Here is a 15,017-nt window from a genome sequence, read left to right as displayed (position 1 = left end):
GGGCAGAATTTGCTGTGGAGTTTTATAGCAGCAGTGTGTGTTCACTACGCTGTTAGTGGGCAGAGTGTAAAAGTCTGTTAACTAATGGAGAAGCCCATTACATGCTGAGAACTCAAGCTCACTCCAGTAACTACTATTAACAGGTGTTAAAGACTGTGATCCAGCTGTTTGAAATGACTCTGCAACAACACGACTGTATATTTTGGGGCAGAGTCTGTAAGTTTGTATGTTACAGTTTGTAAAGACAACATTTAATTTGGGTATGACTATTATGCATCATAGTGCGGTGTTTATGGGAAATGTAGTGTACTGAGAGACTGACAGGGGAGAACGGCTCTGGACCATAGGCTATAAAGTTACCTCATTTATCACCAGCTGAACTGGCCAGTAAGTTTTTATTGATACCGCATTTGACGAGTTGGTGGGTGTTAAAGGGATAGTTCAACATTTTGGCAAATTTGCCCACTGCCATAATCCCTATATACATAGCAGTAGGTATTCATTACCTTTAATTTTCAGTGCATGTTGTTTTGAGATCAGCGGGGCAGAGACCTGAGCTGCTCAGTGAACACAATGGAGGTGAACGGTACAGGTCCCCTGTCCCTCATCAAACAGATCGAATACACAATCCAACAACTTCATGTGATCTGCACATTCACCATGCTATGAAATCATCACAACATTACAATACATGAAGCAAATACTTGGAACTACTTGCGCTTTTGAAATCACTCCACCCAGCATCCGTGTCCGGAATGTAGTTCCGGCTGCATTTGCCTCGAAAACAACTCTGTCTCGTAATGTTACATGATTATCTCATAGCGTGGTGAATGTGCAGGTCACAACTTGTCCACCAGAATGTTTTGGAGTTGTTGGATTGTGTGTTTGATGAGTTTGATGAGGGACAGGGGACCTGTACCGTTGACCTCCATTGTGTTCACTGAGCAGCTCACGTGTCTGCCCCGCCGATCTAAAAACAACATGCACCGACAATTGAAGGTAATGAACATACTGCTATGACAGGGATTATGGCAATAGGCGAATTTGCCAAAATGTTGAACTATCCCTTTGATTTAGAGCCCTGCATGTAACATTCTTCACTTTGGCCTTCAAAGTTCCCCTTTGAATATTTGCTGCTACTCTACCACTAACATCTACACCCACTGCGCCCCCACCCAGCCCCCACGCCCTAGGCTTCTGTGCTCACTGCGGCGGCCCTGCAGACACAGTCACCACCACACATGAGTAGAAGCCCATAGGTGATGATGAAGCAGGATTCCTTTTGTTGAAGTCTATATTTTATTTTTTAGGATAATCCTACAGACTCTACCTTCACAAACCTACAATGGGAACAGGGGTTCAGGCTGAGAGCCACAGACAAAGCAGAGAGAAAATATAGATTATCAAATGATAGTGACATAACATTTCTACACCGGATACAAGAAGGATGGTTTCCTCTGAATTCAGGGGAATTTGTCCCAGTTTCCAGATGCAGAACACTGTGGCTTTGCTGTTAATGTCAGCTTCCATTGTGTGATGTAGGTTTTGGTCGCTCTGCTTCCTCTACTTCCATTTATCCTGCCTCAATGATCAAAAGCCTGTGTCGCTCCTTTGTCTGCTCAGGTACATAAAGATCGGAGACAAGGAGTGCGAGTACAACCCCGGTTTCCGCCTCATCCTGCACACCAAGCTGGCCAGCCCTCATTACCAGCCCGAGCTGCAGGCCCAGTGCACGCTTATCGATTTCACAGTGACCAGGGACGGTCTGGAGGACCAGCTGCTGGCCGCCGTGGTCAGCATGGAGAGACCCGACCTGGAACAGCTTAAGGTGAGGACGTGTCAGGGGCGGCGGGGAGGAACGCTGACACGGCTGTTTAACAACAAAGAGGAAGCGGCGACGGATCTCTTCTCATCATATGTCTCAGGAATGTAAAAGCGAAACGTGAGCGAACATGAAAGCCCCAATCTGTCGCTCTCCTCAGGTGCTATCAGAGAACAAACAGCCGCTCCACGCCGGACTCTTTGACTCCCTCTCCTCACATCTCTTTTGTGCAGGTGTAATTAAAAGAAGCAGTCCACCTTTAGAGACGCAGCCGCCGCTCGTCGTTAACCGGCTTTAACGGCGCGCGTCGGCGAGAAAACATCACAAGAGGCTGCAGGGTCCAGGCCCCGAGAATCCAAAACAATCAGCCGGCGCCTTTGATTAACGCCAAACTAAGTGAATGTGTGATAATTATGGGGCTTTGGGTCCCTCACTTAGGGAGGCTGGGGCCCAGGATGTGTGTGTGTGTGAGTCTTGAGCTCAAGAGTGATCACAACACTAGATTCCCCTTTCAAATGTGTTATTGAAACAGCAGCCAGACTTTTTTTATTCTGGTTCAAATTATTCCAAATGAAGATTTCCTGTCAACTGTTTACATGTCACTTTGTTCTGATCTGGTGTTTACATCTGCCACTGCATTTATTCAGAATGGGTGTTTTACAGTGTGTGACATGCACAGAGAGTTCCCAACGGGCACGGCCGACCAACCCGGCAGGACGCGCTGGTTCTGGATGAAAATATATACAAATGACTCAGGTCATTTTTCAGTTTTCAGTTTTTTTGGGGGGGTTCAGGCTGAGGATCAGTGCTAATGAGTCGGACCAAGTTGAGTCAGAGCTTCAACAGCCTCTGGTTAGGTTTTAATTTTGATGATCAGATCACTGATCAAAGATGGAGATCTATCGTCTGATCAGCACAGTAGTTGTTCATTGTTTTGACACTTTTATTCAAGCATTTGCAAGTGAAGAAACGTAATTTTGCGTTTACGTGGAGACGAAGTTTGCTCAGAAACAACACAACCAGACAACACAGAATTGATCTGAACAGAAAACGCAAAAGTGAGTTGCGTTCTCACTTTTTATTTCGCGTTTAGACGGGGAAATCCGCGTGCATCGATGACGCAAAAGTCTGTGGAATTCAATGTTGTATGCACGTCCGGCGCCTAGGTGGCAGTGTGCCACACAACACCACCAAGCCTGTGTACAACACAGAATTTTTTCCTCTTCTTGATTTCCGGCAGGCTGTACGCCGGCCATCGTAACACTGCCCTCAGTGCCCTCCACAGGTCGTAGCAATCAGAACAGACTTTTTGCGTTTTCACCTTTTACATGGGGACGCAACGGTGGAGCGTTTTTCAGATTTCCACTCTGGAGGGTGGTTTCACTTTTTCGCGTTTTCAAGCCCCCAAAACGCTGTTGCCATCTAGTTTCAGCCTTTACATGATATAATTTTTCTCTTCATCGAATATTCTATCCCTCTGAAACAAATTGAAATTCCATTGAGTTTGAGCCTGTTTATTCAGATTGAGGTGTTTATAATGGAGCATTTTTTATTCAGTTTGGAAACCGATTCTAATTGGAATATTGTGTGTTACCCAGCTACTGTTAAGGTGCATTCACACCGGACCTTTTATTTTTGTCGCTGTCGCTCGTGTTGCTCCAAAAAAAAATTCTAGTTGTGTTGAACTGTGCTGGATGAATGAACTCCATTGTTCAACAAAATATCCCCCCCTTCAGTGTTTTGATGTCAGACACAGTCTCCTCCTGCACTGTCGGCATTCAGCTGGGTTGAGATTGTTTCTGGTCCTCCTTCTGTTTTCCTGTTGCTGCAAACACTTCACCTCTTTATTCAAAGCCAAAGCAACAAAGAGCCTTAAAGAGAGAATAAACACTTTGATGAGCTGAAAAGCATCAAAAGCCAATTTATTTATATTTGGACGTGATCGCTCGTAGCGTTCATGAACAATCGCCAGTACAGGCAGTAATCCATTAATCCTAAATAAAAGAAAATCTAATTATTTCTGAAGTACTAACAATTTACCAGCATGTCACCTTCACCCTGGGTACTGTTCCTGTGACTCTTCCATTTATCACTCAGCTCCAGGAATTGTGTAATTGTGTCTTGATGCTATCCCCAAGGGAGTTTCATTTGGTTTTTTATCACTTTGTCAGACTCGTTTATGTTGGCGCTGCCACATCCACCTCTCCAGCATCAAAGCAGTAGGCAGACACCCGGCGCTTTGAGATCCATTTCCCCTCCTTTAATTTAATTGATCGCCTTTGTTGCGCGGACCCCCGACCCTCGACAGCGAGGAGGAGAAGATCTGCCGTTCCACTCGGCTGATCAGAGTGGCCGTCAGCGGCCGCAGCCTGAAGCTGTCATAGCTGGTCAGAGTTAATGGCCGGCTCAGTACACTGTGTACAGTTACAGCCGCAGAGTCGACTTCGGAGACGTAATGAGCAGCAGATAGTTACGATACCCGCAGTACGGTCCGCGCAGCGCGGTGTGAATGTAAATGTTGGTAATTAAGCAAAAACTCCACCTGATTAAAGCCTCGGCGCCTAATGATGCCTCTCGCTCGTTTCATACACAATCTGCTCTTTTCATGTGAGCCGTTTGAAACGGATCGGGGCCGGTGGCTTTTACTGTACCGCGGCAATTTGACAACACATCCACACACTTCCACTGTTCCTTAAATGCTCCTCTTGTTAGTGGAGTGGCAGAGGAAACTCAAAAGTCCCTCTCCACTCAGAGCGTGTGTGTGTGTGTGTGTGTGTGTGTGTGTGTGTTATGGTGGAGAGTCTGAGATCAGAACACTAGATAATGTGGGAACTGTGTTCAGGAGTCAGGAAGATTTACTCCAACACGCCGCTATTTGCATTTTGATGGTTTTTCCCAGAGGCGTCCTAGTTTGTGTCGGGGCCTCTGCAAGGCAACGTTTTATTCAGACCTGTAGGCTTTTCATCCACGGACAAATCAGCATTTTTAATAAATGGAAGGAGGAGGAGGAAGAGTGGGGGGGGGGGGGGACGACACCAAAACGCCCGAGTTATTTTAAGCCTAATGTCCCCTCAGCAAAATCCAACGCAGAAGAAGTGAAATGTGATTTAATGAAGCTTGTTTAATTAGCATTTCACTGAGATCGGAGGGTGAGGGGGGAAAAAAAACAAGATCTGGAACTCACTTATCATTTTAATTAACACTGAAAGTTGAAGGTGGGTGATGGGGGTGCAGGGTAGGGGATGGATGGACTGGGGGGGTGGTGGGGGGGGGGGTTGTTGTGCGCGCTCCTATCAAAACACTGAGGAGCTGAATGGCTTTTTGTTGTGAGTAAACAACCCGGGCCGATAACAATCATCAGACTGATAGCAGCAGCACGCGGCGCCGGCGCTCTACCTGTTTGTATTCTCCCAGTGACTCGGCGCCATTACACCTTTAATGAGGTTAGCGTCGGCGCCGAGCCGTAAGACGCCGAGCAGGTGAAAGAGCTCTCGTTTAAAGCGAGCAGACGACGGGGCTAAGGAGCTTAAAATGTCAAGTTGCCTTTTTGGAGCGAGCACAGGAGGGGGATCAGTCTTCAGCCTTTTACCACAATTACTACCTTGTCTGCTCCTCCCTCTATTCATGTGTATGTATCTGTGTGTGTGTGTGTGTGTGTGTCTGTGTGTACCCACAACTCCTACCCATCCCCTCGGCTTTAATGAGAGCTAAAATGCTCCACTTCCCAAAGTATCTTAACAGGGCCGCTCCGTGGCACTCAGTAATCATTTGCCTAAAAAAAAAAAAATGATAGATATAATATCTCATTTTAATTCCAATTAGGCTGTTCTGCTGACTGGTTAATTGTTTGTTTTTCCCAAGCAAGGGTAATTACAAGTACAATGTGCCAGAGGAAAGCTCATCGTTAAAAACTGACTCATTACTGGATCCAGTTGGGAATGTTTTAGCGTGGATAGCTCTGCCCCCCCCCCCCCCTGCCCCCAGAGCACCGAGTCCGGGCCAAGCAGAAGGTCACAGCTGAGTCACGCAGGGCAGAGCTCGGCGGTTCGACGCCCGCCGCTCGTGTACGTCCTCGCTGCACTGGAATCAGCTCCTTTTCCTTAAAATGCCAAGGTTTTTTCCCGCTCCGTGTGGTTTTGACAGAGGAGAACTTTGAAACTACGGAGTGGGTGATAGCGTCAAATGTGAGATTTAACAAGGCGGAGGCTCAATTAGTTTTAACAATGGTGTAAAATACCTCTCATCACCGCAATAGGAAATACTGTCATAAAGAGAGCAATTAAGCGGTGTCATCTCTCAAACTGTGTGCTCCCCCAGCGCCATCCAGGCTCGGTATTCCTTTTTGTCATCTGAACATTATACCACAGGGAGGAGGAACGGTTCCCCCCCCCCCCCCCACACACACACACACTCCCATGGTGATTGCACGGGGGCAGAAACGGCACTGCCAGAAACGTATTACCGCCCCGTCTGTCAGTAATCATGCCACTCAAAAAAAAAAAAAAAAAAAACCTCCGCTATTATCAGTTACTGACGACACCGGAGTGGGCAAATCTCACAACAGCCCACCCTCCCCTAATTACAACAATTCAAAAGGTCGCAGAGGCTTCTATTAAGGGAAAACTCAATAAAGCAAAGTCATTATTGAGCAGAAACAAGGAGCTCTAATGAAGGACAAAGCAGGATGAAGCAATAAAGAGGAGCGGCCCTGCCCCTGTCGACTTTGTTCTCCCCGCGCCTCTCGCATGTCGGCTTTGAAAAAGTGAAAGTTTTCTCTCAGACGCTTTAGTTTTTTTTCTTTTTTTTTTTCAGCGAGAACAAAGACGGAAAGAAACAGTTTGAGTTGAAGCTTTATTAGACGATGGGGTGCACTAATCCATATGCTGAGGCGTGAGGAAAACCCTGTGTGTGTGTGTGTGTGATGCCTGCATAGGTTGATGATGAAATCCATAGTGTAGCAAATGATTCTCAGTTTGTGTGTGTGTGTGTGTGTGTGAGACTTCCCCTCTTGCAGGAATCGACGGTCTCATCACAGTGAGGCTGAGGTCGCTCAGCAGAGGTTTGATGTTGGCACCCAGACGGCAGCTGGCTAATCCAGCCCACAGCGCCTCCTTTATGGCTCTGGATAACTGATGCACAGCATATTGATCAGCTGTGCCTTTTAGGCGCCCTTCAGTATTCATGTCCTCATATTGACCCGCGCCTCCACCGTCCCCCACCGCTTCAGACCACCACCATAAGACCAGGAAAGACAAAAAAAAAACCTGCCCACAAGCCAAGGATCTTAAAGGGATAGTACAACATTTTGGCAAATTCGCCTATTGCCATAATCCATATAGTCTTTGGGGTAGGTTCATTACACTTAATTATCGGTGCAAGCTGTTTTTAGATTGGCAGGGCAGAGACGCAAGCTGCTCAGCTAACGGAATGGAGGCGCATGATACTTTTGCCTTTCCCTCAAAACTCATCAAATACACAATCCAACAACTCCAAAACACATTCGTGGACAAGTTGTGACCTGCACATTCACAACGCTGTGAAATAATCATGTGTGATTATGTAACATTACAACACATAAAGAAAAAACTACTTGCACTTTTGAAGTCACTCCGCCGAGCAGCCGTGTCCGGAATGTAGTTCCAGCTATTATTTCATAGTGTGGTGAATGTGCAGGTCACAACTTGTCCACCAGAGTGTTTTGGAGTTGTTGGATTGTGTACTATTTGATGAGTTTTATGAGGGAAAGGCAAAAGTACCGTTCGCCTTCATTGTGTTCGCTGAGCATCTAAAAACAACATGCACCGATAATTAAAGGTATTGAACCTACTCCTATGAATATAGGGATTATGGCAATGGGTGAATTTGCCAAAATGTTGAACTATCCCTTTAACAACTGCCAACCCGTCAAATGCCGGTTAAAATTCACCTTGGCGGGTATCCATAAAAACATACTGGCCAGTTTGGCCGGCGATGAATGAGGTAACTGTATAGCCTATTGTTCAGAGTCGGTCTCCCTGTAGCTCTGGTCCTGGTCAGTCTGAGTACACTACATTTCCCATAAACACTGCACTACTAACTGTAGGGATTATGGCAATAGGCGAATTTTCCAAAATGTTGAACTATCCCTTTAACTTTATGTATGTTTTCCGTATTTTTCCTCAGTTGGACCTGACCAAGGAGCAGAACGGTTTCAAGATCACCCTGAAGACGCTGGAGGACAACCTGCTGTCTCGTCTGTCCTCGGCTTCGGGGAACTTCCTGGGCGACATAGAGCTGGTGGAAAACCTGGAGACGTCCAAACGCACCGCCGCCGAGATCGAAGAGAAGGTTTTTGTTTCATCATCACTTCACTTTCCTTCAGTGTTTAAGATGATAGATCCACAAACTTCAGTGATGCTGCTCATCAGATAAAGGGCCTCAGTATATCATCTATAGTACTTGTAAGTACTATAGATACATTAAAGGGGGATTTAAGAACACTGAGAGGAGAAGGGGGAACAGTGTTAATGTTTAAGAGGGACTTTAAAGTAGTTAGTACTTACATAACAATTTACTGTTACTGTTTGTTCCTTTATTCACCCTTAAATTACAGCATAAATATGCTGCGTGCAGGGAGAGAGTGCAGCAGGAGTGAGTCTCTGCAAGAATGTGGCTGAAGGTCAGAGCTTAAAACAAGCTAGAGGCACTTTCATGTTATAGCCCGCGCCGTAAAATGCGTCAGTAAATACCCCAGTCCATGTGGCTTAAAAAGGCCTGTCTGAATGACACAATCAACACAACATGAGAACTGGATCTATCAGTCCAGATTGTTGTGTTCATACTGACACTGTGGAACGGTTTTCCTACGTCTGCAGATGCAGTACAAACCACAGCCAACAGGTGGTTTAGATGTGAAAGGGTGTAAAAACTGAGGAACAGACAGATAAAACTGAGGAAGTCCAAACTGTGGAAACAAAGACTGAACAGAAACAGGAAATAAAGAAGACAGAGGACACAGAGGGAGCTCTTCTCAGTATCCTGGGAGTTTTTTCTTCCTTTCAGTGCAGTGCGGTGTATGATGCAAGAAGGCTCTGTATCCGTTGGTCAGTGACCATCAGTTCTACACTACTTTATATGGGACAATATGAAAGCATTATATATGGTATATTAATTCCACTTTATACATTTGGACAGTGCTGCTTTAACGACCTCCTAGCAAAAAGACATATAGCATAAACAACACCAGACTGAGATGTAAGAACAAGCACAAGCCAAAAATAAAGAAGACAAAAAACAAAAAGAGAGGTGAAGTTCATCTTACCCCAACAAACAAAAACTGACATGTGAACTACCGGTGATCTCCATCCTAGTGACTAAACTAAGAAATTAAAACAACAAAACCAACATTCTTGACCATGTTTGTCAAAGAGGAACCAAATGGGAGAAGAATTCACCCCCAAGCAGTCCTCAGACGTATCACTAATGTGACAGCAACAGCAGCCGCCCACTCTGCTCCTCTGGTCCCTCCTTCATGTCAGAGAGAGAGAGAGAGAGAGAACGATATAAACCCCTACAAACAGTCCATAGTAGTGGAACCTGATCTGCTATTTAAAGCTATAAAATGTCACACCACCTCCATAGTGGACTATTAGGGAGCTGTGACTGACACAGCAGACACAGGCCAAAGTACAGAGGGAAGGACGGAACCACTGGACAGAGGTGAAACACAGTAGGACGGGGCTAACAGTCAGAAAAGAGGGAGAAGGTGCTGCTGCACTGAAGCAAGTGACAGACTGGTACCAAAAGGAGGCCACACACATTACAATACACACAATTCCAGTCAAAGGTTTGGACACACCTTCTCAATCAATGGTCTTTCTTTATTTTTATCACTTTCTACATCGATACTTAGGGCATCAGAACTGTGAAGGAACACATATGGAATTATATGGTAAACGCAAAAGTTAATTAAAACAAAGTGTTATCTGTGACCTGACCTAAACCCAACTGAGAGGGTTTGGGCTGAGCTGGACCACAGAATGATTGATGGAACTCCATCAAGACTGTTGGAAAACTGTTCTAGGTGACGCCCTCATGAAGGTGAGAATCAAAAGTGGTATTGTACTGTATGTTCTTTCATAGTTGTTTTGTCTTTGGTTTGAATCTATAACGTAGAAAGTGATAAAATAAAGAAAAAACATTGAACGAGAAGGTGTGTCCAACATTTTGACAGGTAGTGTGTATATATATACAGTATATACAGTATAGGTCTATATCAGTGATCATTCAGTGATCGTGGGAAAATGCATTGACGACCAAAAACATTCTATTCTACAGGCCGTGCCCACATTGCCCTATGGCCAGACCCTCAGTCACTGAAGCTGTGGATAAAAGCATCTCCACATATGTCAAACCAAAACAGGAAGGAGTGATTAAAGGGACAGATATGACAAAATATACAAAATATATAGTACATCTGGATGCTAAGACGAGGCCATAATGTAAATGTGAGTGATGTAGAAAGCTTTCTTGTTTTCTGCCTGATGGTGCCTGATCTAAGGAGACAACATTTCCCTCTCTCTCTCTCTGTCTGACTGGTTTGTGTCTCCATTCCTTTGGTCAGTGAATCCGATGCTGTGATCTCTGAGTGTTCTCTCCGCCTGCCTCTGATTCTCCTCTTCTAAGAAAGTACTGTATGATGATGATGATGATGATGATGTGAGCCTTCTGTCAGCGAGGAGATGAGCGCTGCCTTTGCAGATGTTCTTTCTTAAGCATAATTGCACCGGCATTTGCTGGTAAAAACAACAACAAAAAAAGTCTGATAATTGTCGTGTTGCACGCAGTGTGAGAACATTTTGGCTGGAACCGTGAAATTGGAATCGCTCGGCTCTTCACTGGAGGGTGTTTTTTTGTTTTTGTTGTTTGTTTGTTTTTATTGGGTGTTGCACAATTTCATCATTAGCTGAGTGATGAGCATGTGCATATCTGTGCAGATGTACTCCTTTGTTTATGTGTGTGAGTGTGTGACTTCCTTTGTGTCTCCACCGTCTTTACTGTAGGTGAAAGAAGCCAAGGTGACAGAGGCCAAAATCAATGAGGCTCGGGAGCACTACCGACCGGCGGCAGCGCGGGCTTCCTTATTGTACTTCATAATGAACGACCTCAATAAAATCCACCCCATGTACCAGTTCTCTCTCAAGGTAGCCCTGTCTATTGACCCACCGTGTTTCCTCCCCGCCTCTCGGGGCCCCCAGTGAGACACCTCTTTACACTGGCTTCTCTGTTCCTCCCCTCCTTCTTCCATTTGCTCACCGTGTTTTATGCTCTTTGCCCTGCTTTTATTGTGTTTGTGGCTCCCTAATGTGGTTATGTAGAGCGTAATGTCTTTCATATTGTCAGCCGGCGAGCGCTGAGAGAAGGCAGCCTGAGATATGGTTCGCAATCATTCTCAGACTCTGCAGGTAGCCGCGCCGGCCCGAGTTATTTCCCAGCATAATCAAATGAAAACTCATTCGCAGTTTATATACCTTTGACCTTGTGAATGAAATAAATTGCAGGTGTTCTTCACATCAGGTTGAAAGAGAGTGTGACCAGGAAATTGACAGAAATGACACTCAGAGTGGAAGATTATGACAATTATTCTTTTTTTCTTAGCCAGGTTTCAATTTACACTCCAGCACTTTTTCAGAGGATTACGCGCCCGTCTGGCCGTCATACCTGCAATACTCGGCGTGCTGAAGAAATTGATTCGTGATCACAGCCTGAAGACGGGCACAAGTCCAATCTTTATAACATGAATTTCAAGGATGATTGAGCTAAACTTTCTCTGTTTAACAGCCCATTGAAAGAAGACGCTCCACCGCAGGAGCTCACCCTGCACATCAGCAAACAGCCCAGGTTTTCAAGGACAAGGCTCACAACAGATCCCACAGAAAGGCCAAAACCAACAGTTTGTTAATCCTCCTCTTAAAATGACTGCCACACGCTGCCTCCGTCGCTCAGCTCCATGTCCACCGACTCCTACTGAACATGTAAATCTGTACTAATCACTGTCTGAGAGTAATTATGACTGAAGAAATGTAAGCACACTGAGGGAAGACGACCAAGAGTTTGGAGCATTTTGACTTTATTGTTCTGGTCGAGTTTCGCTGCTCCAGATCAACCCACTGAACGCCAAAGTCCAAAAAGTCAGACAGGGTGAATATCAGATAGATACACAACTCTCAGTTAATGCTGATGTTGCCTCATGTTTGCTGGTTGTGTGAGAAGGCAGAACAACCTGAACACAGAGGACAGGAGCCAACGGAGACGGAGCCGATGCAGCTCAATGATTCATTATAAGGTTTTCAGAGCGGTGAGGCACCGGTGGAGACAGAAGATGGAGACAGGCAGTAAAAACCTGAAATCTAAATGCAGGAGCTAAAATATAACATAAAGCAAAGAGTAAAACAACACTGCACTCTGGCTCCTGACAAGGAGGAAGACAAGGTTCAGAATACTCATGAGAAACACTTGAAGGCAGTAAAACCACAACAAACTCATAAGTGATTACAAAAATAAAACAGAAAACACAAGTCCAGACAAGAAGACACGAGTGGTTCATCAATGGAGCTCAATAGAACAGGCTGTAACTTGTTGTAGGAGACAAACTGTGTTGGTTTTGGTCGTTCTTGGATTTTTACAAATAGAAAAACAAAGTTCTAGTGTTAAAAGTCTAGTCTGTAAGCAACACTATGTAGTTTCTCGGCCTTAAAATAATGTTTCTTAACTTCTTCTTAGTTGCAGAGTGCAGTTGCAGCCGGCATGACCCCACTCAGGCTGCAGAAGAGGCACCATTCATCCCATTACCTGTTTTTCTACCATAATCCCTATAGTTTTAGGAGTATGTTCGTTACCTTTAATTGTCGGTGCAAGCTGTTTTTAACGAACGTTACGAGACAGAGTTGTTTTAGAGGCAAATGCAGACTGCTTGATGGAAAACTGCCCACGACGGGAACGATTTAGTATGAATTTACCTAGAAAACAACTCTGTCTCATAACGTTTCGTTATTATCTCAAAGCGTGGTGAATGTGCAGGTCTCGTTCTAAAAATAGCTTGCACTGGCAATTAAAGGTAATGAACCTACCGTACTCCTAAGACTATGGGGATTATGTCAATGGACCGATTTGCCAAAATGTTGAACTATCCCTTTAAGGTCAAAAAACGACATAGTGTTGCTTTAAGTCCAGTGAAGGTCCAGTGTGTGACATTTAAACTGGTGACAGTATAATAACACATCCATGTGTTAGAGCTGTTCATAAAGTCGTATCGATCAGTTTGTCTTTAAAACAAACCGCATCAAATCCATCATGTGAGAAGTAAATGACACTGACTAAGTGATAATCAATTTATAACTGAAGCTTAATGGCAACACCCTCCACTTTATTGATGAACACAATACAGTTGAAAGCAATGTTGCAGCCTGATGTCAGAGCCTCTCCCTGCTCCTGTGCGTCCTCAGGCGTTCAGTGTGGTCTTCCAGAGAGCGGTTCTGAAGGCCGAGCCGGACCAGACTCTGAAGCAGCGGTTGTCCAACCTAATTGACAGCATCACCTCCTCAGTCTTCCAGTACACCACCAGAGGCCTGTTTGAATGTGACAAGCTCACGTACATCGCTCAGCTCACCTTCCAGGTAGGAGAGCAGCAGGTCCATTTCATCTCCTGCATGGTTTGTTTTGAGAACGAGCTCGCCATCGAATCGGCCCGCTCCCGAGACCAGCGACCCTGTCTGGGTCTAATCGGCTGGAAAGGAAACATGGATTGAGCTGGAAATAAATCTAAAAAAAAATAAAAATTCAAAGTGCTTCCTGTTTGTTGTGTCCCCCAGATCCTGCTCATGAATAAAGAAATAAACCCTGCAGAGCTGGACTTCCTTCTGAGATACCCTGTCCAACCAGGTGTAACATCACCAGTGGATTTCCTCTCCAACCATTCCTGGGGAGGGATCAAGGTAGGGAGAGAGTCGGAGGCAGTTGTACTGGAATTGAACCCTTCAGAGTCTATGGTATTTCTCTCGCCTGGTTTCCTTGTGTATTACTGCTTGTAAAACCTCAGCCCTGTGATGCACAATCAAGTAATTGACATTCTTTTTTTCAGGACAACCTTGGCTTTCAGAATACTCATTCTGTAGTGGTGTCATATGGGGGCAGTTTTTCAAGCAGTCTCTGCATTTGCCTCGAAAACAACTCTTTTCTGTTATTATCTCATAGCGTGGTGAATGTGCAGGTCACAACTTGTCCACCAGAGCGTTTTGGAGTTGTTGGATTGTGTATTTGATGAGTTTGATGAAGGAAACCAAGAAATCCCATTAGCCTCCGTAGCGTAGCTCTGAGCAGCTCGCAGCTCTGCTCCGCCGTTCTAAAAATAGCTTGCACCGACAATTAAAGGTAAGGAACCTACTCCTATGACTATAGCGATTATGGCAATGGGGCAATTTGCCAAATGTGGAACTATCCCTTTAAGTGTTCATATGTGAGCAGGTAGGGTCACTTTAATGAAACGGATGATGCTGTAACCATGGTGATACAGCGGCTACAGCTGTGGCTGATGATAATTATAAAGTCAAATTGATCAATTGCTTTGCACTGTTGTTCAGATAAAACAATATGAAATATGAATTAATTTGACCTTATTCATGGTCACACTAAAACGTTAATCACTGTTAAGATGCTGTGAAATTAGTCTGTGATAGCAATTTAAAATGTATCAGTCAATATCCAGCTCTAGATATATTATATATTCACATCATATTTGGAGTTGGGTAACTAGAGTTTGTATGTCAATGGAAAATAACAGCACAAAACTTTACTGCCAAGAACTGAACAAAATCCAACCAGAGGAGTTTGTTGATGTATAAAGACTGAGCTCTGGTTCTGGGGTCCCTGGAGATGTGTTAAAAAAGATACATGAAGAGTGTTAAATTGTAGATAAGCTCCATTTTTAGAATCCCAGCCTAATGTTGAAACGTCAAAAAATAATATAAAAAAGAGTCTAGGTTGTAAAAAATTTAATTGACTGCTACGTCTCCACTCTGTCATGAGTGAGAAGCCTGAACGAAACCCGCAGCCTCCCTCCAGTTATTTCAGCACTTTCCACGGCCGCTCTGTGCAGCATGTTGAAGTTGCTTCTTATGATGCAATTTGTGCAGCCGAGTCTCCCGGCAACGGCTCCGCA

The 15,017-nt window shown here is 44.7% G+C and overlaps 1 protein-coding gene across 3 annotated transcripts in view; it reads left to right on the top strand.

Annotated features, from left to right (window-relative positions):
• The window catches only part of dnah9 (dynein, axonemal, heavy chain 9), a gene marked incomplete at both ends in the record, with an annotated part of 177,490 nt that overhangs the window by 123,718 nt on the left and 38,755 nt on the right, over positions 1 to 15,017 (top strand). For all 3 annotated transcript variants that reach the window (XM_083994241.1, XM_083994240.1, XM_083994242.1), the window contains 5 exons: positions 1,624 to 1,828; positions 7,985 to 8,149; positions 10,864 to 11,004; positions 13,306 to 13,476; positions 13,672 to 13,794. In XM_083994241.1, coding sequence (XP_083850367.1) covers positions 1,624 to 1,828; positions 7,985 to 8,149; positions 10,864 to 11,004; positions 13,306 to 13,476; positions 13,672 to 13,794 — 805 coding nt within the window. The remainder of the gene's footprint in view (positions 1 to 1,623; positions 1,829 to 7,984; positions 8,150 to 10,863; positions 11,005 to 13,305; positions 13,477 to 13,671; positions 13,795 to 15,017) is intronic.

This window comes from Trachurus trachurus, assembly GCF_905171665.1.
Source record: "Trachurus trachurus genome assembly, chromosome: 19".
In the NCBI taxonomy this organism is placed as follows: Eukaryota; Metazoa; Chordata; class Actinopteri; order Carangiformes; family Carangidae; genus Trachurus; species Trachurus trachurus.
The sequence above is the reverse complement of the archived record's forward strand: the minus strand, read 5'-3'. Positions and strand labels throughout refer to the sequence as shown.